Source organism: Neolamprologus multifasciatus, chromosome 5, assembly GCF_963576455.1.
Source record: "Neolamprologus multifasciatus chromosome 5, fNeoMul1.2, whole genome shotgun sequence".
In the NCBI taxonomy this organism is placed as follows: Eukaryota; Metazoa; Chordata; class Actinopteri; order Cichliformes; family Cichlidae; genus Neolamprologus; species Neolamprologus multifasciatus.
Window position 1 is genome coordinate 36,391,336 of NC_140443.1, and position 26,436 is coordinate 36,417,771.

Here is a 26,436-nt window from a genome sequence, read left to right on the forward strand (position 1 = left end):
CCTCTGTAAGCTGATGATTTTAATTTCCATCAAAATAAATGTGGCACTGTTTCATTTTTAACAGTCATTATCACCAAAGATATCCAGCATGATTGAGTTTGGATGTGTTTACATTTTTTTGAGCAGTTTACTAATTATTTATTCAATACAGTTCATTAGCCAATCAAAGACAAAACCCACAGTGAATATTGATCAATTTGAGAGCATTATTACTATTACACTATATATTTGAAGACAGAGTTCAATGTGAAACATGGTATAAAGGAGCAATATCATTTAAATTCAAACTTAGAATTTACACATGTCAATACATACAACAATACAATAAACAACCAGGATTTTGGTCCAAAACTCCAGCTAAAGCTGATCCCTGAAGATACAATATAAAAAAATGTAAAAAGACAAAAAAAGCAATATTATAATATTTCCTTAAAAACAGTGACAGGCTCACTGAATGGTGAGGCTGTTTAAGTGCTAAACCAAGGTTTCAGGTAAGAAAACAAAATAATTCATCAATAAGCAGGAACTACTGACAATTTGATAGTTCATACAGCTCAGGTATACCTAAATTAACTTAAAAGATCTATAATAACATGCCAAGTCTCCTGCTAGCGATACACAACTGAAATATTCACTGTGATACAAAATTCAATATTTGCAATTCATGTAACGAAGTGTTGTAAGATTTCCTACTTACTATTCATATTTCAAATGAGTAAGGTGAATGTAATAAAAGAAATATTTCCAATATAAACTTAAAAACAGAACTGAAAAAAAGAAAACTAATGACATAAAAAAAATCATAAAATTGTACTAGCTTCCCTGTAGGAGCTCTGGTCTGCTGCTGCAAACTTCACAACGCACAGAATCAATCAGGTGGCTGAACACACTGAAATCTTGTCTGCACTTGTCACTGCATTGTGAAGAGTGTAGTGTTTCAAGAGATGGCTCCAAGTTGTACTGCACATGAGCAATTCTTGGTCACCTTTGAAACAATAGACACATGTTAGAGACTGCTTCGTTCATCTTTGTAATGTTGCTCAATTTAGAAACATCCACTTTTAAAAAGTGATGCTGAAAACTAGATAATGATCTGGTCATCAAACTGACTTGTATGAAAAAGTCTGGCCAAAAATACAGTGGCAATACAGCTGATTTGCGTCATCATTTACCCCCCAAAAAGCAAATATGAAACAAGACTACAACTGCTAATATGGCCTCCTGCATACAAGCTGCCTACAAATAGCAGACAATGCACCAAAGTCAGACTTTTTACTCAGGTGAGGTTTTTGCCATGTACAAGTAGCATTGTGAATGTTTAAAATTAAAACTTATTATGACTTATGAGTAGCAATAATGAAGAATTGAATAGTTTACTTTACACAATAATAAAATATATTTATAACTGAATATATTTTAGGTTTTAATTACCAAAATGTTTTAAAACATGCTTTAAAATAATCGTTATTGGTTATTCAGTGAAACTAGGTTAGGAATATGACAGTGGTAGTAATTTCAAAAAATCCACAACTCAATTAATAGTGTAAACAAGAGTCATTTTCTTAGACAACTGTATATTAGGAGCTCAGCAACATCTGCATAATTCTTAAAAACAGATCTGCAGAGCTGCATTATCTCACCAATGATGCAGAGTCCCTCCTTGGCCCTGGTGATGGCTACATTTATCTGATTGGGATCACCAACAAAGCCCAGATGTTTGGAAAGCCAGCTTCTTTCTGGTTGTTTCTCAATTTCTTCATTTGGTAGAGAGCACACTGTAGATAAGATGACATAACGCCACTCACTTCCTAAAAGACAAAAATGTTGTCACATATTTTGCTATCATTAAACAGCATAACTGAGTTTTTCCTGTGTCTATCCTTTGACACTTTTGAGTATTGCTTATTATGCAAACTGATCCTAATCCCCCAATTTCCTAGTTATTATCCTTTGTTGTAGTTCTTCTGGTTTCATGATTTTGTGAGAAATTCCTGAATCATACCCAGAAAAAGAATTCCATGTCAACTGAATTAAATGAAGTCAATTATATTTGCTTTTATATTCAAAAACAAACTGCAAACTACAACACATGGGTCTTTTTTAAACTGAACAGATTTTTGTTCTGTTGGCCTTTTTCCAAATTATGTTTTGTTTATCTTATATTACATTTTGATATAGTTTTAATGTTTTATTTATTCTAAATATATTTTACTATATTTTGAAACACATTCTGAAGCCTTTCCTTTTTAGGAAACTTTAGGAAAGGTTTTGTTGTTAGGTAACAGAGTAGCTCACTGTCACCTTGACTTTTTGTGATCGTGGTAACTGGGATTTGTTCCATCTTCTTTTTCTTCAGCTCATTCCTGATTTCTGACACCTGGGCATTATAAGGTGATAAAATCACAATACTTTGCTGTGCAATTCTGGCAGTCTTCACTAGCTTTTCAGCAATGGTAATCTGCAAGAGAACCAAATTGAAATAGTTGAGCATCCAGTAGCTTTACAGTAACTTTTGCTTTTTTATATGTAAATGTTACTGTTTAAGAGGAAACAAAAGAACATCCAATACTGTACCACTTCGTTTCTCTCTTCAAGATTAGCTTTAGAGTTTTGGTTGCCTTGGGCTGTGTTGACAACTAGACTTATCGTCTTTCCTTTGACAGCCCCAAAAACAATGGGTTTTGTCTTGTGGTCAACTTGAAAGACACTCCTCTGCTGTGTCACTCCAGTTTTCAGGTTTCCATCATAAAATTCATCTGATGGGAACTCACATATGTCCTCATGCTATCAAAGTAAATAACAGTTTAGTTAGAATTTGAATGTGGTAGTCAATGTAGTGTATAAAGAGTGCAATCCAAAAGTATGAGACCACTTGGCAAGATACTTATACTAATAAGTATACTAACAAATTGTTAAGCTGGCATTGTCAATTAGACTTAATATAGGCAAGATACTCTCTATCTAAACAATTTGAGTGAAGAATGGAGTGAGTAGGATTTGAGTGAATCTGTGAAACCTGTCAGCAGTAAATAGTTACAGCGTATTTGTTTGGCCCTGTTTAAATATAGAGCTGCAGAGACTCCAAAAGTTTGTTCAAATCTGATAACTGAGGCCATATTTATACCCCCACATAGTCAGTGATGTTTTACTTTTCCAACAATGTTTTGATGAAAAATTGACTGACATGTAGGTCGAGCATCCAGGTGAATAATGACAGCAAAATTATTGATTTGAACAAGCCTCTGTTGAGTAGATCAAATTCACCTGAATCACTTGAAACCTACTTCCATGGCAGGCTACAGATGTGTTCCCACGGGCAATTCCACTAATCTGCTGTTTAAATTCTTGTTCTATTCCCCCCACACACATACAGGATTGTGCATGTGTGTGTACTTTATTAAGTTTAGCATATATAAAAACTTTAATATGGTAAGATTAGATTTTTGATGTGGTCTTAAACTTTTGTAATCCAGTATATTTATTATGTGCTATATATCACTATTATATACACTTCTATCGTGTAAAGTTAATGTTCTTACCATTCTGTACTGGATGTCCAGCATAACTGCCCTCTTCTCATGGATTGTATAGTAGCGCTCAAACAGAGACTTGGCCATTCCAAGCTTCCTCACGCGTTCGTTCCTCACAATGGGTCGTAGCTGTTTGTGGTCCCCAATCAAAACGATCTGAAAGTTATATTGGTGATAGTGTAAGACAGAGTGAGTAACTAGCAATAGAGTGACTACTGTCAAAGCAGCGATGAGGCACCCTCTTTTTTGGGGTCTTATTTACAAAAGATGGGTTAGGAGTAGTCATAAATGAAAATGAAGTAGTAGTCCTAGATTCTAAAAAGATGCCCCTTGACCTAAGTTTAGTTGAAAGGATGCTATTAGATCAATTTTCTTCACCACCCATCAGGCTACTGTCACTTGAGTACAGTCTATTCCAGTAGACAATTAGCCCGTGAGACTCTAAGACAGGTATTTTAAGATATTTACCATTGTAAGCTCAATAGTATCTAGAGGTCTTATTCACCCCAACTGGTTGCAGCAGATGGCTGCCCCTCCCTGTTTTTCCTTCCCACTGTTTCCAAAGTGCTTGCTCATATGATTGTTGGGTTTTTCTCTGTATGTATTATTGTAGGGTCTACCTTACAATATAAAGCGCCTTGAGGCAACTGCAGTTGTGATTTGGTGCTGTATGAATAAAAAGGAATTGAACTATTGTCCAGTATTATGAAAATCATCCATTCATTGTCATTGTTTGAATCTGATTCCTGTTTTATCATGTGTTGGCTTTGTCTTTGTAATACTAGGTTATGAGTATCTCCACAGTTATGTCTCTTGCCACAGTCGTGTGTTTTATTTAAAAGTTATAGTTACTAATATTGACCCCATGGATATGATGGGTGAACCACTTGAACCTTGTTTTACACTTCTAACCAACAGAAAACTGCTTAGTGTGTTTCTGTGCAAAAATATATCTTTTTTAAATGTCTTGTCAGCAATATGAAGCAACATCATTTTATCTTATTAACCACATTTAGTACTGATGGGGGGTCTTTTTCTAAACTTCTTTAAACCCCCTGGTTTCAGTCCAAGAGAGCATGCTTTTTAGTTATTAAAGAAGACAGAATACAGAAAGACCTCAGAACAGGCAGCAGTGGTTTCTATAAAGGCCTAGCAGAGCAACTCAAGGAAGGAAACACAGCATTTGATGATGTCCAAACCTTTTCTGGTTTGTTGCAGACTAGTGGAATCAGGGCCTGGGGTTCAGTGGCCATAGCACACTCATCAATTAGAATTTGACGTGCAGTGACAGTCTTAGTCAAGACTGGGGTGGAAGACTGCGTACATGTGCACAGTATGATGTCGTGCTGTTGGAGTTCATATGCCCGAGCGTCTCTGAGAAGGTTTTTGTATCTAGGAAAACAATCCATACAGTTCCTTCAACTGATATTTATGCAAAATTGATTGCTTTTACTGCAAATAATAGTTTCACTAACATTTATTTAAAAAATGTTCCAAAATCTTCCAATAATACATTAATTTAAAAGGTCAAAAAATAATGTTTCAGGCACTAAAAAAATAAATAAATAAATAAATAAATAACTTACTCTTTCACTTCTTCAGCAGTCAGTTCTCCCTTTTTTTCAAAAGCAAGTTTAATACGTTTATCAAAGTCTTTTATTTGAACTGAATAAATGTTTTGGTCCTGACGCATGCGGTGATGCATAGTGATATCCCTAAATTAATGTAAACGAGGCCAGTGTTATATTAACAATCAACAAAACAATCCAAAAGCAGTTAGTCACCAACTGATATGATTGCAGTACCTGAGCTCTGGTTTGGAACGATCTTGGCGAAGGGTTCTTTGGGAAAACTGCAGCTTGCAGTCTGGAAAAGGAAAATCAAGCATCTCCACTTCTTGGCTGTAAACCCTGAGGGGCCTTAGGCTGTCCTTAAACCTCATTAAGTACTCTGTGATAAAGCAATAAAAGACACACGGAACACGACGGGTTTTGATGACCGCTTCAAAGATGAAATTGAGATTAAATTCTGCAGAGAATCAACATAACTTGCCTGCTACAACATCAACAGACTTGTTGGATGGCCCACAGTAGAGAATGACCTTTTTCTTTTCCTTATCCTTTGGGTCATCCAATTTCATTTTGTTTTTAGAGTTGTGCTCAAAAAAACTGTGTACAATGTAAACACCTACTACTGTTTTTCCAGTTCCTAAGAGGCAAAGAAAATGGTTTAAGACTTAGCAGAAAATATGAACCATCAAGGTACACAAGTTGACACACCTACCAGGGGGTCCTTGTATCAGTGTGAATGTATTATTTAGAGCTTTATCTACTGCACGATGCTGGCTCTGGTTCAGCTCTGGCAGTCCATTTATGTTTCTCCTCACAATATTTAAGCTTGATTTAACTGAAAGACAATGCAAAAGATTTAAATAAATTCTGGGTTTGGAGCTTGTAATATTCTGTGTAACTAATATGGATATAAGTATCAAACTGTTTATTGATGAATGATGGACATACCCTCTTTTGGAATGCGCTGCCCTAGTGCTATAGCCTTAACAAAGTCACATGCCGACGTAATGTTGACTACAGCATTTTCTTTCCGGCTACAGAAATAAAGAAGTAAATCAGTGTCAATCAAAGTAAGAAAATGTGTAACTGAAAAAAAGTTTCAACTATCCAGTAAGCAATGTAATATAAAACTGAACTACAATTGAACTTACATGTCAGGGATGAGTTTTGGAATGATTTCAACAGTGAAATGAGTGTTTTTCTGAAAAACACATTCAGGAATGGTCTCCATAGGCAGGTGACGAATGTAGAACTCCACTTTACTTCCACCATTTTTTAATTTTTCTGCATTACTTGTGAAACCATGGGCTACCCATGTGAACTCTTTTGGGTCTACCAGGGCGTTTGAAGTTTCCACATTTGAAGTTTCCAGTTTGAGACCTCTTTTCCGTATGCACAGAAAGCAGTTTCGAAGGTTAAATTCAATGGCCCATTCGTTGATCCATTGTAGCGGTAAGAAAAAGCTTCCTTTGAGTATGCCTTCCAACTCTTGGTTAAACTTTACCTGGAGGTTCTCAATGATAACGATATCACTTTCATTCACTGCATTGGCAGCAGATTCCATCTCACACAAAGGTTTCCAGATCCGTATATACTCCTTGGTATCATTGTAGTGAGTCCTTGAAGGAATATCTGCCAATCTGGAGAAGCATGTGATAGGGCTGTTGACATGGTCAACACACATTTCAAACTTTGGTTTAATGTGTACCAACTGAACAGTGGGCATTTGATAACCTCGTTTAATGCTTGAAGTCAATTGGACCTGTAGGATGTCACCTGGCTGCAACTCGAGTTGGATGTCAACAAAATGCTCAGTTTGCAGCTCTGGTATTTCTTGCTCCTCAGAGAGACACTTTTCAGCCTGAATATAGTAACCTTCAGAGGACTGAGGCAAAACAGTTTGTTTTCCCAGTTCCTTCAAATCAGCATCAGCATGCATTAAGAGTTGCTTTGCATGATCTAATTTTTCATTGTCAATTGCCTCAATAGTATCTTTCCATACTCTCAATGGAACCTCAATGCAAGGATGACTATCTACCATCATTTTCAGCTCTTGGTGGATTTGCATGGCATCAGCTGAATAGATCCGCCTTTTCCATTTAAGAGTGACACTGTGTTTTTCTTCACTGTAAAATGGTTGATCGTCTAGTTGCAAATCTTTGTACATAATTGGCAAATTCCCAACAAATATGTTCTCGTTAAAGGGAAATGCTACTGCAAAACTGTCTTCTTCAGGATTTGCATGAACAACAAAGGCTATCTTTGAAGCACTTTGTTTTTTCATGCTCACTGCATATGAAATTTGCTCAGCCTTCTGTTCATACTTCTCGGCATTCTTGAGGTTCTCCTGAAATTGACTGCACAAAGCCTTGATCTTTGATTTAGTGTATTGAACATCTGTATTACATATGTAAGAATGCAAGAGTCTTTGCAAGATGACATCCATGTACTGCCGTATTGGTGAGGAAGCTTTTGTGTAAGACTTTAGGTTCAGAGCATAATGCCCTATTTCTGCCTCAGGAGATGATTTTGAACAGATGAAGTAAGCTTTACTGACGCACCTTCTGAACTTTTGAGTGACTGGTTGTACCAGAGGGTGGATTTCGTCAGCAGCAACTAGATCTATCATTTTGTCTGTATCATCTGTTCTGGTAGCTGCAACAATTTCTTTCCACACTTCAGGGAGTATGCGAAAGTTTTGACACTTTGGGCTTTGTTGTTCATGGTCTACTTTGTGCCGCACGAGAAAAGACAATGGTATAAATTCTCCACATTCCTCTTTGAATTCTTCTACCTTTCCAGGATCTGGTTTTGCCTGACAGCGAAGTGGTGTGGAATACCTGGTTTTGTCACAGCTGATCAAAGTCTTGGATGCATGATGGTTAAATAACACAGCAAGCTCTTCAATCATCAGATGTGCTTTGCGCTGCCCGGGCAATCTGTCAGCATCGGTTTGAGAATAAGCCCAATCAGATTTAAGTCTTATCTTCCTTTGAGCTTTTGCAAAACAATAAGCAACCGTTACACAATGCTCAACAGTATCACATTTGGGGGTCTCTTTATAGCTTTTGGAGATGATGTCCTCTGCCTCTAAATATGACAGCTGCTTGTCAGAGTTGATTATAGACAGTTGAAATTCGGGTTGTCCTATTATCTTATTTGTATCCTTTTCTGCTTTGAACATCAGTGAGACCACCCTGCGATCTCGACCTTTTTGCAGACTGAGTTGAATGCTCAAGTCCTGGGGAAACATGTAAATAGGTTTCTCCTCAGCACAGTAGTAGGTAGTGCCACTTTCTTCTGCAGCCCTATCTAAATCATCACCTGGCTTCACAACACTTGCCACATCAGCAATATGGAGTCCCAATTCGTAATGATCTTCAAGTTCCCTGACGCTGATAGCATCATCCAGGATCTTTGCTTTTGCAGGATCCACAGTAAAAGTGATGATCTTACGCAAGTCCTGTCTGTTTGTATTGTTTTCATCAGTGTTGTAAACAGCCTTGTCTGATTTGCATGTATTGTACGCAACTTTGAATTCTTCATTCAGGATCGTTAGTCCAGAATCCAAAGAGCTGCCAACTGGAAGAATATCTATGATGTACCCCAATGGAAAAAAATTGTTTTCTTTCCAGCAAATCACTTGCACCTTGAATACACTGTTCTGTTTTAGATTTTCATCAATATACATTTGTGTTACAACTGTCCATTCTCCATCAATTTCCTCCCATATTGGCATATAATTGCGTTGCTTCTTGGAAATCAGTATACATATTTTGGGCTCCGATTTTTTTATCGGTATCATCATCCTTCTGATAAATTTGCTTTCAGAATTCTGTCGTGATTTGCTGTGATCTTCATCCTCAAGCAGGCACAGAAGTACACGTGCTGATTCTTCTTTTTTGGTGATGCTTACAACTTTTGTTTCGTGGAGGACCACTTGATCTCCAGTAAAGGCCTTACCAAGATTTGCCTGTCCCACGATGCTTATTCGTTTGGTCGGATTATGGAATGGTTTGACGTAGCCTTTCCTGTGTGATTCCCTGAAAAACTTCCCATGTTTGTAAATCTCCGGTTGTTTTTTACACATCTTTAAAAGATCTGTGCCAGTATCGGTGAAATTGTATAGTGCTCTTGACCCATGGTGATTTGAAAAGGTCATCTGAAATTCCAAACTGTCTTCATCTGTTTTCAGTTGCTCATAATCATCTTTCAGCTCTTTAAGAATCGCATCATCTAGAGTATGGCTCTCATCCACATGTTCGAACTTCTGAAACTTTGCAGTTTCCATAATATCTTGTTCAAAGAACTCTTTAGTGAAATGCTGTGGTGCAACACTGTTGCTGTTGATGCAGTGATTTATGAAACTCTTCCAGATTCCTGAACATTTCCCAAAGCAACACAGGGCGGCAGCATCTCCAATTACAACCACCTGGGATTGAGCCCTTGTCATCGCAGTGTTTAAAACACGGGCATCATTGAACATCTCCAGACCAGGCAGGTGAGATGTTTTTAGGCTGTCACGTGTTTGCACAGTTGTCATTATGACTGCTCTGAACTGTTTTCCTGTAGACACATCCAAGGTGTTATTTGAAAATGTTAATAATAGCGATGTTAGTTTAGACTACCTTTCTGTCTACAGTAATGAAGAATCTGGCAAGGGGTCTTTACCTTGAACATTTGCAAGTCTCTCAACATTGATGTTTGCAAGTTTTCTGCTTGAAAGCGCTGTCCTAATTCGAGGAACCTATAAATCAAGGAAATCAATGAAAAAACATTAAATGTTATTAATCATATCTTTACATGTGTGTCTTGAAATTAATCTTAAAGTCCTGTATTTATCATTACTGTGATTAATGTTTATCTTTTAGTCTGATTATACCTGGACTCAACACAAAAAGTTATTACCTGAAATCCCTCTGACAGAATGCAGATTGAGCTTTGGTCCTTGTGACCCCAGCTTGCTGGCCAGTGTTTAAGAATATCTTTCACTACTTCAACCACTTCTGTCACCTCTGCGTTGTTATACCAAGACATCGATACTGTCTCCAAGAGGCACTCTCCCCTGACATGGTGAAACTTCAGGGCATGGCAGTTTGTAGGAGCTGGAACATCTCCAGCAGCTTTGATGAAATCATTTTTACCAACGTAAAAATGGGTGGCGACAAACTCCACAATTTCTCTGGTTGAGCGATAATTTTCATGAAAAATGATTCTGCTTTTCTTAGCAGCATCACAGTTTTGGCCTTGATAATAGTGGAACAAGCGAGTGAGGAGTGTGTGATTGGAACGAGCATGGTCAGGCACGGAGAAAAGCTTTGGTCCCATTTGCATGTGATCTCCTGCTAGAACAACTCTTGTGTTTGACCCAGCAAGACCAAGGGCCATTAGGGCTTCACATTCTAGCATCTGAGAGGCTTCATCAATCAGAATATGGGTGAAGTATCCCTCTGGAAGATTTAGGTCATGAAAATGTCTTGCCATGGTTGTGGTAGTTATGATTATGTTGTGCTGATCTAGAGCAGCTTTTGTAGGTGGTAGAAAATAATGTCCTTCTTCTGAAAGGAGACAGTATTTCAAAGTAATGCTATCAGTAGCATGCAAAGCAGTCCCTTGTTTGTTTGCTTTTATTCTGATTGGCCTGATTCCACCATTTTTCTTGCTGATGATTGGATGGAAATGTTCTCTGACATATAGATCTGCTGAACTGAAAGGAAATGACAAGTAAATGTTAGCATTTGATTTGATTTTTTCTCTGTGCTTAAGTGCCTTCTAGTTAGTGACCCGCTCTATCTACTCAGAAATGTTTTTTTTTGTTTTAAAGAAATGTATAGTCATTAAAATGTTTTTGAAACATTACCAAAGTGTAATGTTAACTGAGATATACCAAACCTTCACTTTAGAACAAAGTTTTACCCAATTTTAGACTCTGAATAAGTCTAAAATTATTCAAACTTTGAATAAAGAGAAAACTGCCCAGACTGGTGCATATATTTTCAATATATTACCTGTTGGTGTGGGTGCAAATTAGAACTTTGTTCTGAGGATCCTTACAAAGCTCTCTGGCTGCTGTTGCAAGGGTGAATGTCTTCCCAGTTCCAAAAGGTCCATAAATCAGGAGGGGTGCCACAAGGTTTTTGACATTAGAATTCCCTGTGATAAATTCAATTGCTAAGTGCTGCTTTGTGTTGAGATTTTCACAGGTAACGTTACCAACAGGAATTACACAACTTTTAAGGACTGGCAGCACAGTCTTTGTCTCGGGAAGAAGATCGACAGCCCTGTGCATGGTGCAGTAGTTGAGGCGGTCCAGCTGGAATTGCACCTCCATTTGATATGATTCATTTCTTTTTAGTGCAAGATCAAAGCAACATTGCTTTGACAGTAGCAAAAAAAGTTTATTCTCAGTTGTTTTGTATGGCAACACGCTGGCTTCATAGACTTTAGAGTTTGGGCGAGAAGTTAAAGGGGCTATCAGGGCAGATCGGATGCTTCGTTGTAGTGACAGTCCCTCGGGGCTGTCTTGTGTAATGTGACAAGGAATCAAGACAACACCAAAAAGTTGCCCCCGAGGAGCCTCCTCACCAAACTGCAAACTGTAGTCCAGTGCTGTAATTTCTCCACAAACATTTAGTCTAAAAAAAATGAAGAAAAAAAAAACTTAGGCAACTGAGTATATGTGCAAATTCAAACAGAAAATTTTAAATGATATACAAAAACCTGTTACCTTGAAACAACCTGGTCTTCTGCACATTCTTCATTGTAGAGGAAATGGTGCATTCTTTCTTTGTAGTTTTCATTATTCATTGGTGTTTGAATGTTGTGGGAGGATTTATACAGGAAACTAATCTGTGGAGGCTTGTACATCTTTAATAACTCATCCTGTTCTTCTGTCCTCGACGAACATGGGATGATTATCCTGTTCCCTCTGTGCCAACGTTCACAACTCTGAAATCTTGCTCCACTGCTCACAGCTGGTTGTTCAGTGACTACAGAATGGCCTACTCTGACATTGAGTTTTTTCAAGAGCACTGGTCTCATGTCAAAATCAAGCACTAACCACTGTCTGTACAAGCCTGGGTTGATGGATGTGAATGATACGGTAATGTCATAGGTCCCATCCTCCCTGAGAAAAGGTTCACCTGATGAGTAGATGCAAGGTTCGGAATCTGCATCACCAAGGGTGAATGAAGCTCCTGGTTCTTGCTTTAGCAATGCCACATGCACAAGCTCTCTCTGTTTGAACACAAATTTGGATACTGTAACATAATTCGAACCTTTCTTGGGCAATACAAATTTTGCATTGAGCAGTGAAACCAGACCACACAAAATTAGTGTTTTGGTAAAAGATCTAACTGTTAAAGCCTGAAAGTCTACTTTGTTCAGTCTAAAATACCATTCAGGTGTTTGGGGTTACTCAGAAATATCCTTGTTATTCAAATAAAAGCAAAAAAATAAAAAACAATTTAAAAAAGAAAAAGGAAAAAAAACAACAACCTTTTTTCATTTTTCTTTTTTACATAGTTTTTTTTTTTTAATCAGACATGTAAATTTACTATTAATCACCAATGAACCATTATTTAAAAATCATAGTAATTTGTTTCTTAATGGACCCTTTAAAACACCTTTGAGGTACCTCTCCGCAACACTGAACGGGGAGTCAGCCTAAACCACCAAACCACATTCAGAGACTTTAGCATCTCATCACAAAATCTCATTCACATCCTACACCTTGCCATTGAGGAGTTTTGCAACTACCACAACTAACTACTGGAAAATGTGCAAGATTTCCCCCAGGTAGGTCTTCAGACTTTGCCTTCTGTACTGAGGATGCGTTGCTTGGGTTCAGGAGCTCCCCAGTATTTTTCCACTATTAAACCAAGTTCCTGTTTGGGATCACCAGTCTCCATATGTGAACAGCCAAGCCCTATTTCCCCTTCTTGATTTGCCAGACTGTTTGCTAGAACTTGAGGCCAAACAAAAAACTTTAGTTATAGCTCCCCTAGACACTTCATACATCCATGTTTTTTCTTCAATAGTAACTGAAGAAAAACTGTTTTTTGCTTTAGGAAAACCCTGTGCCAGCCAATCCTTTTTCAACCTTACAGCTTCCTCTATGTGGGTGGCTGTAGCTCAGGTGGTAGAGCAGGTCATCTACTGATCGGAAGGTTGGTGGTTCGATCCCTGGCTTCCCCAGTCTGCATGCCAAATATCCTTGGGCAAGATACTAACCCCAAATTGCTCTCCGATGCATCCATCGGAGTATGAATGTGTGTGTGAATGTTACTTAGAAAGCACTTAGAAAGATGTGCTTGTGTGAATGGGTTAATGTACAAGTTGTGTACAGCGCTTTGAGTGCTCAGAAAGAGTAGAAAAGCGCTATATAAGAACCAGTCCATCTATCACTGCTGTTTTCTAGCAGTGGTAAACTTCTCAGGCTTCTGCTGTAACAGGCTACCTCTGTAAAGGAGATGTTAATTAAACATGGTCTACTCAGACTGCAGGTCCCCAGCCTCTCCGAGGATGCAATTGGACTTATTAGACCCTATCAAGGCTCAAGCATTCAAACAGTGTTTAAAAAATGTGTTGTTTCAAGCCTGGAGGTTCTGCCATTAGTGTCATCATTCTGAGATACATTTTATTAAACGAAAAGTTTGGCTTCTTTTATGCTGATTGTGTGAGTCCTATTTTGTGCAAATTTCACTATTTTCGTGACTGTGGCCCCAAAATAGTGAAACCTGTGCCTGGACACAGGGAACACAAATTTCACACTTGAAACAAAAAAACTGCAATGAACATGTTTTCTGAAAATAACAAAACATTAAGTCCTACCTCTGTCTCAATTTCAAAATTCCATTTTAGTGTTGCATTAATCTCTTGACACTCCACAGTTGAATCTTCATCGCAAGAGATGCTGACATCGTCAACATGTTCAGACATCTGTTCAGCATTTGAAAAAGTGAAAGACATCGTTTAGAATAGTCAAAAGATGAATAAAAAAAATTCTACTCTTAAATCAACATGTAAAAAGTAATGTTCATCGTAGTCAAAGGAGCTTGCAAAGAAAAGCGTCTGGACTTCTTTAAGTTACTTGAAGACGTTTCACCTCTCATCCGAGAAGCTTCTTCAGTTCTAAGGTCAAATGGTCGAGAGTCCCAGATATAAACCTAGTGGGAGTGTCCCCCCAAAGAGGGACAAAAGGACCCCTGATGATCCTCTAATCGCCTGAGCCAAGGTGTGAAACTGGGTGTGGGTCCCAATCAGCCAGAGTTTCGGGTGAGTTCATTGTGAAACCTGGCCCCACCTTATCATGCAACGCTCGGGTGAGTTCATTGTGAAACCTGGCCCCACCTTATCATGCAACGCTCGGGTGAGTTCATTGTGAAACCTGGCCCCACCTTATCATGCAACGCTCGGGTGAGTTCATTGTGAAACCTGGCCCCACCTTATCATGCAACGCTCGGGTGAGTTCATTGTGAAACCTGGCCCCACCTTATCATGCGTTGCATGATAAGGTGGGGCCAGAAGTCCAGACGCTTTTCTTTGCAAGCTCCTTTGACTACGATGACCTGGATGACTGAGAATCTTCACAGACATGAGATTCATTGCGTTAAGTCAGCTAATTATGCTCTGGGCAGACTTGCTGAACAACAGACTGATAAAATATATAGATATTTTATCAGTCTGTTGTTGCGAGCACCATCTTCTTTGGTGTGGCGTGCAGGCATCAAAGCAAAGGACACAAACAGACCAAACAAACTCATCAGGAAGGCCGAGTCTGTTGTTGGCATGAGATCGCCACACTGGTGGAGGTGATCAGTGACAGAATGGTGGCAAGACTTGCTGCCATTCATCGATAATGACTCCCACCCCTCCATAACACACTGGAGCAGTCTGCATATGTTGATGTTTGTGTGCAAGCGGTTTATGTTGTAACTCGTTGTTTAAAAATTGAAAATTGACAGGCTATTTCCTCAAGAAATTATTTTTTTTTCGTCCTTGTAAAAACTTTGTGTCAAAATGTAAAGCACAAGTTGTATTTATCACTTCTGGCTATAGCATGCCTGGTCACACTACGTTGGCTTTAGCACAAATTTCAGCCATACCATAATTTATTTCATTCTAGAACCTGGCCTGAAACAACAACCTTGTCAGTCAAAAATGTTAAGGGCTGCAACATGTCACAGTTGCAAAAAGTCATTACCCTTATGCTTAATTTCAACCTGTGTGCTTTCAGTAACTGGAGAAAGTTCCTGTGATGGAAATGCTGCCAAAGACTGTTGCATACCTTGGTGATCCACCAACATACCCTGTCAAATACAAAATTCTTCAAGACAATACGAAGATTGTTTACAGTGGATTCAAGCCTTATACTTACAATGTACACTTCATTACTGCTGTTTTTGTATTCCTCCAAGAGCATATCATTATAAGACATGAGACCCTGGGCTTGAATGTTATGTTTGATCTCCTTCTCTTCTGCAGCACGCATCATCCATTCCTGCAGCTCTTCCATAGAATGAGCTTTTGGGCACTTACTGCCATACTCACAAGTTTGGGGTCTAGGATCAAATGACAAGTTTGACAAATAATAAGTGAAATGAATCAGTCAAATTAGCAAAAGAAATGGAAATGGTCCTTCAATGATTTTTACCACTATAGACATAAACAATTAGGTTTAAATTCTTTATATTTTTCTGTTGTTCCCTAACATAGAAGATATAAACTTATCTGATTAGAATGAAACAAATAAAGTAATTTGAAACACATTTTCCCTTCCTGTAATGGTTGTTACTATGGTATGACAGAACATAAAAACAGTTTTTGTAGAATATAAGTTTATAAATTTTACTCCTTGACAAAAAGACATTTTACAATATACATCGATATTAAATAGTTAAATAGATTTTGCTAAATATTTTTAAAGTAAAAAACAAAAGAAAAATGTTAAGCAATGCTTTGTAAACCATCTATGAAAATAACATGGATGTCATTATCATATTCATAATATCCATCGATTCGCTTATCCTTTTCAGGGTCACTGGAGGGCTGCAGCCTAGCCCAGTAGTCTTAGGGCTAACTCACATTCTTAGGGCTCACTCACATTCACACCTATGGGCAAATGAGAGTTTTCAATCTATCCGCACTAACTGCATGTCTTTGGACTGTGGGAGGAAGCCGGGGTACCTGGAGAGAACCCACACAAACACAGGGAGAACATGCAAACTCCACACAGAAGGCCTGATGGAGGAATTGAACTCAGGACCATCTTGCTGTGAGGTAACAGTTCTAACCACCATATGTCTGTGAACGTTCTCAGTCATCCAGGTCATCGTAGTCTAAGGAGCTTGGAAAGAAAAGCGTCTGGACTTCTTTAAGTTGCTTGAAGGCGTTTCACCCACTCTATACATGAAACCCTGGCTGATTGTGACCCACACCCATTTTCACACCTTGGCTCATGTGATTAGGTAGAGGATCATCAAAGGACCCCCTGTCTTTTGTCCCTCTTTGGGGGGATACTCCCACTAGGTTTAAATCTGGGACTCTCCACCATTTGACTTTTAGAACTGAAGAAGCTTCTCGGATGAGAGGTGAAACGTCTTCAAGCAACTTAAAGAAGTCCAGATGCTTTTCTTTCCAAGCTCCTTAGACTTCTAACCACCATGCCACCGTGCTAACATTAGTTTTAGAATGCTTATAAGCTGGCAAATGAGGTGCTGGAAGCATAACTCATGAAACTATGTCCTGTTTCAGTTCTGCTCACATTTAGACATCAGAACCACTTTAGTTAAAATATTCAGTTGATCTGAATCTGAATACTTGTTCCACATCTGTTTGTCCTTGTTTTGAACAAATTACATGACAGAATGAGCTTAAACTAAACTGAACTGAGAAAAAAAAGCTTTGGTGTATTTGCTTAAAGCCTTCTTACGAACCTTCATGGTAAAAGATGTGAAAGAAACTGGAGCCATTTACCTCTCACAAAGCCAAAGCTCAGCTCGCCGGTTGTGTGGCACCTCGCGTCCTCTCCACCTGGTAGTGGTGTCCTGGGCGACTAACTGGGCATGTTCCAAAGAGGCGCAGTGCTTATAGAAGCTCTCTGGGGAAGAAAGACTCAGGTGGCAAACTTTGCAGTACATGGTCACTTTCCTGGGCTGTGTCTGCGCTGGTTGGCTCAGCTGAAGTAGGTGAGGCCGAACACAGAGCCCGGTATGCTCTGCTTTCCACACAGCCATCTCCACCTCACTTTGGGCAGACTGGCATTCACTGGCAGTGTGCCAGCAGGGCTTCCCTTGTATTACATAACTACAATATGTAAACTGACAGTTTGGGGGAAGCGGGCGCACCTGACTGTAGATATGTTTCCTGCTGTTCTCTGATAGGTGATAAACTAAGACTGGGTTCCAGGCATGTGCTATGTCTGCCGCACAAAAATCATTCCACCTTTTGGTCGTTAGTTTTTGTGGGTGTTCCTGAAAGCAGTCTTTACAGACCTCAATGAATTCACCTGAAAAGTGCCGGAGCATGCTTTCAGCTGCATGTTCTGGTGTTAATGAAACAGACTGTGACTCAGTTAAAAGTCTGATTAACTCATTCTTATCCATTTTTTTCTCTCTAAGATAGTTCCAAACAGTGGCCTCTTCAAGGCTTTTGGGATGAGTGCATCCTCGACCCTGCGTGTGTTGTGTGCATCTGGAGTCCTCAGCAATGTATTTACACACTTTGTAACAAACAGTTTGAGCAAGTGTAGGTCGCTTAGAGACAAGCTTCCATAGGTCGGAGGCTTTGCCTTTAGCTAGTAGCAGAGATCTTCTACACGTGTGCACAACTGACTGAACTGTGTATGTTATTTCATTTACCTTGACAGAGCACAAATTACACACAGCTTTTAGATCTACATCTGCCAAGAGGTCACCCAGAGGTTCATCAATGTTAGCCTGACGAGTTCCTCTCTCAGACTCAGCAATGAGATTACAGAGAAGTGCGTGATCCAATCCCTGGTGCTTTTCAAATGTCCACACTGCAGCTTCCTCATCACTTCTGGCAAAGGTGCACCGGTTCTTGTGCTGGGTGCAACCACGCCCCTCTACATAGTACCAACAGGCCATATACTGATTTGGGTTTGGAAATATTGGCCGTCTAGAAACGGGCCTCCATTTAATGCCATCTTTGGCTTTGCAGAGCAGGACATTGTGTCCGCACTTGTGTTGAACTGATTTCAATCTATATGTAATTTCTTGTTCCTTGACACAGCACTGAGTGCAAACAAGTTTGAGGTCATAGACCAATAACAGAGGAGACAGTCTGGAAGCACTTGCTGACATTTTGATACAATCATAATCTTTAAACCAGGCACTGAATACAAAAATGTATAATGACCCTTGAAATGTCTTGTGGGTGATGAATCTCTTGCTTGGCCTGAATGTGTCTGGAAAAAAAAAAGAGAATTATAAGAAGTGTGTTCAGTCACTGCAGAAATTATCTACTAAGACTCAGCCATTTAATCTTAACATATAGATTAGTGAAGTACTTAGTTGGGGATGTGAAGAGAAGCAATGTACATTTAATTTAATTCTCAAAACTACTATTATTGGATACAAAATGTCTCATACTTCATAGAAAGTGCATTTCAAGTGTTTCTGCAACTTGGATTTCCACTTCCATGCTGATGCTAGTAACCAGCACTGGCAAACTAAGTGGGGCACATTCCGGGTTAGACAGACTTAAATAAACTGTTTACTTTCAGCAGCTCAATTTAAAAATAGCTGTACAGTTTTTAGTCTTTATAGAGGTATATTAATTCACTTCAGTATATTTTCAATTGCATGTTCTGGTGTTAACAAAACAATCATTGACTTACTCTTATCAATGTTTTCCTCTGTAATATAGTTCCAAACTGTGGCCTGTTCATGGCCTAAATCTGCCTTTCAACTTTTTCCAAAATATTCTTGTCTTATATGTAGAGCACAAAAGGAAACGACAGATCTAACGACAGAACTTGAAGTTACAGTTCAGAGTTGCAGTGTAGTGTATTGTAGCTGTCTGCCAGTTCCCCTGCATTAAAACATTGACAGTACACTACTGTATTGTTGTTTAAATGTTGTTTAAAATAAAACTAGTCTATATAAACACTGCTAAGAACATGCCAAAGCAACAGGTGGCGATATATTCCTAACCGTGTAGAAATGTTGGCCAATCAGAAGTCTAGAAGCTTCGGTGGGAAATAGTAAACAAAGCTGGGGCATAGAAGCAGAACCGAGTCGTATGTGTGGAGGGACAGTAACTGTGTGTGTATATGTAAGCATTTAAACACTGCAGAGAGAACAATTAACAGTAACAGTATTGTAGAAATTCATTTCACCGAAACAATAACGTGGCGCACAGTGTGACGTCAAAAAAGGCGCACACCTTTGACGCTGCGTTTTCTCTGTTTTCCTCGTCCACACGTAAATGCAAAAACTGAGTTTTCGAAAATATCCACCCTGGCAGGCATTTTTAAAAATCTCAGTTTTCAGTGACCGAAAACAACGTTTACGTGTGGACGAAAGGTGCAAACGCATATAAAAATCTCTGTTTTCAAAAATACCCGGGTACGGCTACACACTCGCCCGGATAGATTTGAAAACCGAGTTTTCATCTGCAAACGCTCCGCGTCCACACTACCGTTTTCAGTCGTTTTCACAGAGTTGTACGTCCACATTGAAACGGCCGAAAACGCTTACGTACCAGTCCTTTGCATGCGCAAAAGTGAGTAAGAATGAAAGAATTTGAAGAAAAGCTATCTTAAGCATGTACAAACTGAAATTAATTTTTTTTTAGGGCTGTCAAAATTGAGAGCAAACAAAACAACTGCTGTATAATGCACTCCGCTATCTTTGTTTGATTGGTCACATGACTGCATCACATGACTAAAATGCATCATCGTTTTAGAAAGCCTGCGTTTTCGAGTGTCCACACTGAGGCCAAAACGGAGAGAAAACGATGCGTTTTCAAACGAAAACGCGTTAGTGTGGACGTAGCCTAAGGAACTTGGAAAGAAAAGCATCTGGACTTCTTTAAGTTGCTTGAAGATATTTCACCTCTCATGTCCCTCCAAGAGGGACAAAGAACCCCCTAATGATCCTCTACCTAATCACACAAGCAAAGGTGTGAAAACAGGTGTAGGTCACAATCAGCCAAGGTTTCGGCTGAGCTCATTGTGAAACCTAACCCCACCCATGGAAATCACATGATAGGGTGGGGTAAGCTTCTCAGATGAGAGGTGAAATGTCTTCAAGCAGCTTCAACTTAAAACAACTTCAAGCAACTTAAAGAAGTCCAGACGCTTTTCTTTCCAAGCTCCTTAGACTGCTTTGAGCAAGCACTGTTCGCAACAGGAAGGTTGGGAGTTGAGTTTCCTGTGGTGGACAAACTAAGCAACATTAAAACTCAGAAGATGACTGAAGTGTGTTTCTTCTGTACTTTTAAAATTTTCATTTAACAGCCGTTAGAAATGCCAATACTGATACATCGCCGAAACCAGATTAGACTTTGCCACATAAGACCTAAGATAAAGATTATTAATAGCAGGGCTGAAGTGTACAGGGCTATAGTCTCTAATTAGATTCAGACAAACACTTCAGAACTGTAAGGATAAATCAGCAATGACCCAAAGCATACTGCCAGGAGTTTCTCAAAGCAAAGAAACACAGCATATTCTTTAAGCTATAGATATAGCTTATATATATATATATATATATATATATATATATATATATATATATATATATATATATATAAGCTATACACTCTAAAAAGTAATTCAGAGGCTTAGTAAATATCACTATAAATATAAGTTAGATGAGCCTGATAAAATCTATGAATATCCTTTTAGTAATTATTTGAGTTTGATAAGTTGAAATAAATGTCTAAAATGTTAAAGTATGTGTTTGTTTTAAATTAAGGTATTTATTTACATTTATCTCAGATAAATAATTCAGTATGTGGTTCACAGAATACCTTCTTTGCATGTACTTAATATTTTTGTTTAAAATTGAATCAAAATATTTGAGAAATAGGTATCTATACTCATCAGTATCTTGTACTAAAATCATTAATTATTCAAATCAGTATTATTTATTGTCAGCAACGACAACTGAAAAGTGTTAGTAAAACACGATAACGTAGAGTAATTGACTACCATGAGCCTTTTCCATTATTTTGTTCATTTTGTTTTTTAAATACTCTGAGCTTTTGTGTTTGCTCTCCTGGTTTGACATTCATCCTTCAAGTATGTAAGGCTTTGAGCTAAAAGGGAAAAGGCTCTTGTCTTTTTAGTGCTTGTTTATTTCGAGTTATTGCCGTGTTTATGAAAATTAAATTTTCAAACACATGTTAAAAATGTTTAACATGTGGTCATTTTTCATACATGTATTATGAAACACACAACTACACACTTGTTTGGTTTTTCAGACCTAGACTACCAGTGAAATATAATAACATTCATATTTGAATTCTAGGGGGCGATTGTGGCTCAAGAGTTGGCAGTTCATCTTGTAATCGGAAGGTTGCTGGTTCGAGCCCTGGCGCAGACAGTCTCGGTCGCCTCGGTGGGCAGTAGGCACCTACTGGTGGTCAGAGTGCCCAGTGGCACCAGTGTCCGGCAGCCTTGCCTCTGTCAGTGCGCCACGCTGCCAGGCATTGTTATTCAATTGATCACAGTGGCAATGTAGCATGCCATCACCAATGTGTGTGTGAATGACTGAATGAGTCGCACACAGAGATGGGCAATAATGCGTTACTGTAATCCGATTACTTTTTTCAAGTAACGAGTAAAGTAAGGGATTACTATTGCAAAAACGGTAATTAGATTACCGTTACTTTCCCGTAGGAACGCTGCGTTACTGCGTTACTAAAACAGTGGGTTTTTTTGCGAGAATGTCTCATGACAGTGATATAAGCGAGTGCGATGTTCGTGACAACAGCTGTTTGCAGATCAACAATGGATAATATATCGAGTGCGGGAGAGAGTATGAGCGTGCAGCATTTAAAGCGTGGAAGTACTGACCTTACTTTGAGCTTGATTCCATAAAAAGTGACAAAAACATTAGTGTCCATTGTGCGTGGGAAGAAAACTTATTTTTACAGCAAAAAAAATCCCCTAAACTTCCGAACAAGCACCGAGTGCGCTACCACGTAATGGGAAATTTACAGAGAAACTCGCGGATTCTTCCACTGACCGCTGCGGCACACCTGCACCAGGGTAAACCTCCGCCTACCCCGCTCCTGCTTTACAGGTGAAAATAGAGCAACAGGACCGCTAGTCTTTGACTTTATTTATTTTCTGCTGTGTTTTACTTGCATCTATTTGAAAGACTAAGTGTAAACACACACACACAAAATAAATATTTTATGTGCTGGAATGTGCAGAAAATAGGCTTAAATATTAAACAAATTTCTTCCAGTCAGAGAATGTTGCATTTAATTACATTTTTGCTTGATGCATAAAGTTAAAAGATTAAAACTAATAAAACAAGTTTTAAAAAGAGACTTTTCCATTTGATTACATTTTGTATGATGGATTATGCAGAAAAAGTAGAATTGGGCTGAAAGATCTATCGCTTTATCACCTATTCAGGTTGTAAATCGTGTTTTTAAAAAGTAACTAAGTAATTAATTACTTAGTTAATGTGTTGAAACAAAATTATGCAACAACAGATTTGGATTCAAACCACACCAAAAATCAAAGTTCACTAAGCACTAAGTCTACCTAGATATGCAGTCTATAGTCTACTTAGGGTGGTAGAGGAAGCTATTGGTATTCAGAAATTTGGTGGCTCCAGGTATTTTAGTTTGTTTTTTCTATTGTGCCTTTACTGCGACAGTGCAGTGGAGATAAGACAAAGAGCAGGGGGAGGCAAACAGCAAATTGAAGTGAATTTGAACCCCGGCCTCTACATTAGCCTGTCAGTTTGTAGGTAAATTACTCAAGATGCTTACTTAAACTCCCTCAGATTTCTATTAAGAATTCTCTCTGTCTGTAAAGGATTCTCGCATTTGAGCTACCAGTGTTTAACCAGAAACATCATAAGATAATATAACTCATAAACCCAGAAATTAAATCTATGGGGCAAAACCATATTTATAAAATTAGACCTGTGATATATAGGCAGTTACCCTAATGACCACTGAAATTAAAACTTATTGAGATGCTTCTAAATAACTGCCTAAGGAAGTGCCCCGATGCGCTTCAAGATGGCTGCCGAGTAGTGACATTTGCCACCACCATTATTAAAACGTCTGTATTTATATACAATAAATAACCACGTAGAAAAAGTAAAGCGGGTCTAAAGTCCGCTAGATGGCGTAATTACACACCTTTAAATACAATAACAGGTGTAACGTGGGCTGCCCTGTATAATAATAATAATAATAATAATAATAATAATAATAATAATAATAATAATAATAATACCGTTATTATTTTCACTGACTGATGTCCTATGTCACCTCACCCCACCGTGAGTTTGATTGTTCGGTCTTGGACAACATCTCGTGGACTCAGCTGGAGTCTTACTTAAGTTTCATTTCTCTTCTTTTGCGTCAACGGCAATAATGCTGCTCCTGTTAACAGTAGCTTCCTGCATTCTTTATGATGTTCCTGCACGGTTAGTCTAATGATGCCGTGGCTTCAGCCTCCCTCCCATTCCTGTTTTTCTGCTAGCTGAAAACTGATTATTTACTTCTTTAAAAAAATAAAATAAATAAGACTTCACCTGAAGAGCGTATGATGTTATGATATACATTGGTCGTGTCATCACACAGAGCATAATTTACATTATTACTATTATAATGGTTCCAGAGGAACAAGAAAAAAAAACACTTGTTATAATAAAACTTCTAAAGAAACTAGAGTTACTGAAGTGTGACATTAACAGTCGGTTTAGCACTGTCCAATGTTTTATAAACAATTTGATAAGAAAATGCCGAATACCGGCCATTTAAAATAAATAAATAAATAAATAAATCCACATTCACGTTTAGAATCATGTTGTATACACATAATGAGACTTCTACTGCTACTACTACTACTACTACTTACTACTACTAATAATAATAATACCACTAATAATGCTTACCGTTAAACCAAGGTCCTATTTGTCAACTGATCCCAATGTGAGTCTGATCGACAACAGCGGGGCTTGGATAGCATCCCCTGGGCTAATCTTGGCTGCAACCGTCGGTCTCAGTTAAGTTTCATTTCTCGTCTCTTCCGTCAGCAACAGTTTGGATATAATAAACACGGCCTTAACTCCACCCACCTGCCCTGGCGCACAGACAAATGCTTGGTCATCGAAAAAAAATGTTGCTTCTATTACCTGCAGCTTCCTGTATTCTTTATGTTGTTCCTGCATTGTTAGTCGGGTTACTCCCCATTCCTGTTTTTCTGCTTGCTGCAAACTGATTATGTACTTTTAAAAACATTATTATTAAAGACCAAGGGCGTAGATTTGGCATGGACGGAAGAGGCATGCCAAATCCCCACCAATATCCAGCGATTATTGAAAAAATTATTGGTGGGGACAAAACAAAAACAAATCAAAACCGATAGAAATAATAATTATAAAAAAAAAAAGCGATCTGTCAACGTCTCATTCACCCAGCGGAGCAGAAAGAGTTAAATTACGTTCTCTACTGGAGTCCTATACCATGTGACAAATATGGCCAATGTGATTGGCTGTGCCTTTCAGGGAGCTCTGTTTAGTTTTAGCAGCGGCAATCCTGCGCCAACAAATAAGCCAGCAGTTTATCTCAGTTAATAAGAGGAGAAGGCATGTGTTTGGCTCCTTCACACAGTGGACATTGAGTTGTTGTGTGGGACACCAGTAGTCCATGTCTGTTGCTGTAACAGTAGTTCATGTTTAGAGTAAAACATCCCAGCTCACTGACTTGATCGGGGCAATAGTGCCTAAAATGTTGCATAATTTTGCTAAGAGATCTGTTACTTTGTGGTAATCTTAGATGAGTAGTTTTATGGACAAAAACCAGCAGGTCATTCAGTGTTTCCTTAGTGCTAATGTATAAGAGATGTTGGTGTACTATAACTAAACTAATGTTGTTAAGTCCTTAAAGTCATATTCTTTTATTGTCATGACTGTATTTTAAGGTATTTTTTTTTTTATTTTTGTATGATATCTGATTTATATGGAATATGGTTGAAGTAAACTAAACTCTAAAATACTTAGTCAGTCATTTGTTTAATAGTAACTTAACATTATATATGTCACATATAAAACTATGAATTGTAATTTTAAATGGTTTAAAAGCATGTAGAATAACATATGTAGGCAAGTATATTTCTCCTTTTATCAAGAAGCAAAGACGAAAAGGAAAAAAAAAAGAAACATGGCAGGGTTCGGTGGTTGAATATTTTACATAAAAAGAACACTCACACGTACCTGGTAGATCACTTTTTATCACACGGCTGGGAATCTGTCTGCAATCCAGATCAATCCGAGGTGGACAGCACAGCAGAGGAGGAGAGCTGAAAAGACCTGTATAGCCAAATTAGATACGATTTATCCAAGAGGCCTTAATGAAAAGGGATTTAGGTGAACCAAACCCCAGATACTATATATGGTTGTTTTTGTTGTTCTTATTTTTACAATTATTGTATTTGATACTGTATATTTCAGTTTCCTGTGAAGGACAATTGAGGAGAATCCCACCCCTGGGACTGGCCCTAAACCTAACCTTAGTGGACCCTATGCAGAGGATAATTTCGGCCCTAAATCTAACCTCAGTGGGGTCCCCACCGCCTTGAACCTTGTTCACAGGAGCTCACCTTAAACGCCATCTGGGGTGTGCTGTGGGGCAACTGGACGCCTGAGATGGGAGCAGGTGTGGTCTGTGCATTGGAGCCTGGCCCTCTTCGGGGACCGGACTCCCAAAGTTGATTTCCCCTAACCCCTAACCCTAACCCCACTAACCCTAACCCCTAACCCCTAGTTAGCAAAAATGCTAATGCTAAGCTATCCCAATGCTAAGCTAGCACCACAGGAAACAGTAGGGAGTCAAGTGGGAAACACTAGGGGAAACAAGTGGCAAACCCTGACCATAACACTAGGGGAAACAAGTGGGAAAACCTAAGAAAACATCACCAAACACTAGGGAAAACAAGTGGAAGTCACTTCCTTTGACTTCACAAAACATGTCAGAAAAGTTAGCAAAAATGCTAATGCTAAGCTAGCCCAATGCTAAGCTAGCCCAATGCTAGCAATGAGAGAACAGCAAAGTATCATGGGAACCAGGAAGTAGGCTCCGTTCCATAATTTGCATATATCTCCCATCATGCC

General features: G+C 38.6%; 1 protein-coding gene across 4 annotated transcripts; it reads right to left on the minus strand.

The window, feature by feature from the left end:
- Positions 1–107: 107 nt before the first annotated feature.
- Positions 108–24,577, minus strand: LOC146519242 (3'-5' exoribonuclease HELZ2-like). Of its 4 annotated transcripts, none has more exons than XM_085159918.1 (20): positions 23,556–24,575; positions 17,078–18,530; positions 15,480–15,663; positions 13,934–14,041; positions 11,829–12,337; positions 11,110–11,736; positions 10,010–10,808; positions 9,773–9,848; positions 6,253–9,667; positions 6,050–6,135; positions 5,814–5,936; positions 5,583–5,738; positions 5,336–5,480; positions 5,117–5,245; positions 4,730–4,922; positions 3,540–3,686; positions 2,575–2,784; positions 2,302–2,458; positions 1,641–1,808; positions 108–985 (listed from the first exon to the last, which is right to left on the minus strand). In XM_085159918.1, the coding sequence occupies exons 2-20, from the start codon at positions 18,424–18,426 to the stop codon at positions 873–875; spliced, it is 8,694 nt and encodes a 2,897-aa protein (XP_085016044.1). In that variant the 5' UTR covers positions 18,427–18,530; positions 23,556–24,575; the 3' UTR covers positions 108–872. The 4 variants fall into 4 exon arrangements, with proteins under 4 accessions (XP_085016044.1, XP_085016041.1, XP_085016043.1 ...); XM_085159915.1 differs by having other exon boundaries at positions 24,220–24,574; XM_085159917.1 differs by lacking the exon at positions 23,556–24,575 and having other exon boundaries at positions 17,078–20,823.
- Positions 24,578–26,436: the final 1,859 nt, after the last annotated feature.

What these genes read in the sequence shown, in the direction of transcription:
- LOC146519242 (XM_085159918.1), bottom strand. Translation starts at nt 18,426, where the DNA reads ATGTCAGCAAGTGCTTCCAGACTGTCTCCTCTGTTATTGGTCTATGAC. An exon ending in ATTTTGAAATTGAGACAGAG is followed by an intron (nt 12,338 to 13,933) that starts GTAGGACTTAAT and finishes GTGTTCAAACAG; the next exon opens with AGAGAGCTTGTGCATGTGGC. An exon ending in CACGATCACAAAAAGTCAAG is followed by an intron (nt 1,809 to 2,301) that starts GTGACAGTGAGC and finishes TTTGTCTTTTAG; the next exon opens with GAAGTGAGTGGCGTTATGTC.